Consider the following 3,680-nt stretch of genomic DNA (forward strand, 5'->3'; position numbering starts at 1 on the left):
AGGAATGGAAAAAAACCCAACCCCCACAACCCAACCCCATAATGCAACAAACAACCCCTCCACCCCCAAAACCCCCGTTTTCCTCATGCCCAGTTTTATGAAATAGCTCTGCTCCTTTGTGGTTTTCAACAGGCAAAGGAGAATTGATTTAATGGAAAATTAACTCCTATTCCATAAGGTATCAGCAACTTAGTGAAACCTGCCGTTAACTCTCCTTTGAGCTGGCATTAAACATGAAACAGTCTGAGGAGAAAGGAGCCCTAGGTGAGCCTTCTCTGCTCTCTCCGTAGGAAAAAGCAGGATGTTGGACCTACTCAACAGTTCCATTAAGATCAGCTGCTACTTAACACCTAGTGCTTTGTCAGTAAAGTGCTGCTGTAAGCGTGTCTAATTATTTCGAAGGCACTGTAAATTACATCACAAACAACAAAGGTCCCCATTAAACACTGAAGCATCCAAGCAGCGGAATGTAAAGGAAAACTTGCAAATTTGGTACCCATTATTGTGCATTAAGTATAAAGTAGTCTTGGAAAAAAAACAGCTTCAGCAGCACAGCAATTGTACAAATACTAGTTGCTGTCATACCAATGCATTTAGATGACCTGTAGAAGATAGCAAGTGTCAATAATAATAAAGATGACTACAGGAGGAGTCCCCGAGCTAAGGTGAGTTCTGTTGCATATCACTTCACCATTTTAACTTTATATAATGAAAAGATATAAAGAATGTAATACTTTTTAGTAACTTACCTGCTTTATAGGAGGAGCGCACTAAAGGCCCACTAGCAGTGTAGTAGAATCCAAGATCATTTCCTACTTTTTCCCAGTACTTAAATTTTTCGGGAGTTATGTACTCCTCAACCTGTGTGAAAAGAATTCATTTTGATCAGGTAGCAATGCAAAGGAAATGGCTATAGCTAGTGTGGAGTGACAAGAAACACGGTTTACATTACAAGGTCAAAATTTTACACTCCAAGTCACAAATGCAATTCTCTCCCTGCTTTCTAGCAAAACACAATGCATTTTATTTGCTTTTCATATTTAGCTGAAAAGCATAGAGTTTAATTTCTAGTTGTTGCTTTATCATTTTCTTCCCTGTGTTTTGAATGGTCCTTTGAAGCAAACCTTTTTTTTTCCTTCCCCCAAAAATTCTTTTTTAATTCTAGAAAAACCCACAAAAGAATAGCCTTACAAATCCCTTCACTAACAGTTATTTCAGTGAAACACAGTAACAGAACAGAGACCTCAGCTCCCGACAGAAGCAGAAGCTGAAGTGGCACCATTACGCAAGAGCCTATGAGATAGTGAGGGGCTGGCCTAAGCCATGATGTTTGAGACATTCAGTGAGACTCTTGTTTTCCAGCATCGTGATTCAGCCCCAGCTGCCTCCCCACCTACTAGTAGTACAAAGTAGCAATGGGAAGTCTGCAGATGGAAGGGGTTAGATGCCTGAGGTCATTTTTAGTGGAGAGCCCGTAACAGATGAAGATCAGGTTCAACACAGAAGGAAATTTTTCCCAGCATCCGCAGTTAAGGCAAGGAAGCATATCAAGCCTTGATTTAGAAAGACTGTGCAACATATGCTGCCTGTAAATTAAAGGCATTTTCACCTTTAGGTGTCGTTTTGTTGGCTGCATGTACTGTCCTAGGGTCAAACAGTCTACGTCTGCTTCCCGCAATACTGCAAAAACAAAATTCCCCTGTTAGTGGCAGAAGAACACAAGGGATTGTCAGCAATTAGAAAACACCCTCCTCCCAAGTCTGAACAAAGGTCACTCCACAGCACCTGGTGGGGTTAACATTCTGCTCTCCAGCAAAGGGAGCTTGCAGCCTCCACGAGCAGCAGCCACGTACCTCATCCAGAGCTCCGTGCTGCTGCAAGACCTGAGCTACGTAGCTTAAAGCTAGAGAGAATACCATCATACTGCAGTCAAGAGTCTCACTGCGGATGACACGCTCTTGTCTTCTTTATCTTACAGCTGTTTGTGGTTGTCTTTAGGTCAGAGCCTTCATTTGACAAAAAAAAAGGATGCATGCACATACACTTGGCACTTCTCCATCGTTTTAAGAGATTTCATGCCAAAAAGACTCAGAAGATTCCAAAGAGCTATAAATCAGGGGAAACTGCCAACACCTTTGCCAGTTTTACACACTTGGGATATATGTTAGACACCTGCAGAATCTCATGAACTTTGTCTGCTAACATTTGAGTATATACTAGAATCAATATACAGCAAATGAGTTCAGTAGTCCGGAGGGAAATTCAGCCACCTGAGAGGGTGCTGCCTGAAGAACTGTGTTCACTGCAGCTAGCAGAGTACTCTAAACAAAGAGATGGCTGAGGAAGCAGATGTTGCATGAACATCTGCATGTATTTCCTGGCTGGTTGCCCCACGTCAAATAGGAAAAACAGTGACTGGACTACAGCACTACACTTGCTGCTACCCTGGAATCTCTGTTTAGACTGATACGGTTCTGTAAAGAACCTGGCTTAGTATCAGCACATTTACATGTTCTTTAACTCCTACCCAGAGAATGGGAGGGGAACAAAATTAAGAGTAACAATCAGTTGTGGTGGGTAACAGTTTGTCTCCGAATGCATCTGTGAAAGTGGCTGCTAAACAAATAGCACCAAAGCTGAAATTTCATATTCTCGTGGCTAGGAAATGCTAGGGCAGGAAGGATGGGAAAATCATGAACTGTAATTTTATGGTCCAGATTGTGGGACAGCTGCAAGAGAACACCAGACTATATCGCTGCATTCTAAGTACAGGTTGTTGTACAAAAAAAAAAAGTACCAGGTAGACATTCTTTCAGGATATGGGAGACGTGCGATAGGATTTACAAATTCCTTCTTGTAAGCACACTGCATTCACTTACCACTGTGAAGTTTTCTCCTCTTAAAAATACTGTTAGAAAAAAACCATAAGAATATGCTACAGTCCAAGGAGAGTAACTTTTTTTTTCCATCTAAGTAAGCTGAAATAAATTATTTTAAACAATCAGGTCTGCCAGTTCTAAAAAGGAATTCGTAATAAGCCAGCCAGGTTGCACGCCCATGATTGAGGTACTGCAAGTGTAACAATGTTACCAAAGATAGTGATAATTTCCATTAAACTCAACATGAACTGGATCTACCTGTGACAGTGAATTTGAAAGCTGTATGAAGGCAAAATATGTCAGAGGTTCACTCTTTTTAAAATAAACTTTGGGGTTTTTTCCGTAAAGCATAGAAAACATTTCCTGCACCAGCAAACTGATTTGCATGTGGAGGCAAAGATGCTTACAACTGTTTTCCAACACAGTAAAGTCCGTACCTGTGCATCTTGGCATATATTTCAACGCCAACTTACGTTTCATGGTGGAATACACTTGTTCATCTGTCTCGCCTAGCCCCAACATAATGGAGGTTTTAGAGATGACGCCGGGCTGCACCTCTTTGGCGTGCTTCAGCACACGAACGGATTGCTCAAAGTTGGCTCGGGGGTCACGGACCTTCCTTCTCGTGTTTTCGGCACAAGGGGAAGAAGGAATGACAGGGCGGACGGCAGTTAGCCATGCCAGCCAGGCGGGTTCTCTCGTTTATACAAACTGGAAACGGCAACTCAAGAGTTTTTTGGCCGAGTAGCTGGACTCCAGCGGAAAACCCGCGAAGCACGGCGGCCGATGGGACGCGCCCCA

The 3,680-nt window shown here is 42.5% G+C and overlaps 1 protein-coding gene across 1 annotated transcript in view; it reads right to left on the reverse strand.

Moving 5' to 3' along the window:
- Positions 1-3,498, reverse strand: part of LIAS (lipoic acid synthetase) — a gene marked incomplete at its 5' end in the record, with an annotated part of 3,928 nt that extends 430 nt beyond the window's left edge. The window contains 3 exons of the mRNA XM_010144906.1: positions 750-861; positions 1,610-1,680; positions 3,353-3,498. Coding sequence (XP_010143208.1) covers positions 750-861; positions 1,610-1,680; positions 3,353-3,498 — 329 coding nt within the window. The remainder of the gene's footprint in view (positions 1-749; positions 862-1,609; positions 1,681-3,352) is intronic.
- Between the last annotated feature and the right edge of the window lie 182 nt (positions 3,499-3,680).

This window comes from Buceros rhinoceros, unplaced genomic scaffold (assembly GCF_000710305.1).
Source record: "Buceros rhinoceros silvestris isolate BGI_N320 unplaced genomic scaffold, ASM71030v1 scaffold7511, whole genome shotgun sequence".
Classification (NCBI taxonomy): Eukaryota; Metazoa; Chordata; class Aves; order Bucerotiformes; family Bucerotidae; genus Buceros; species Buceros rhinoceros.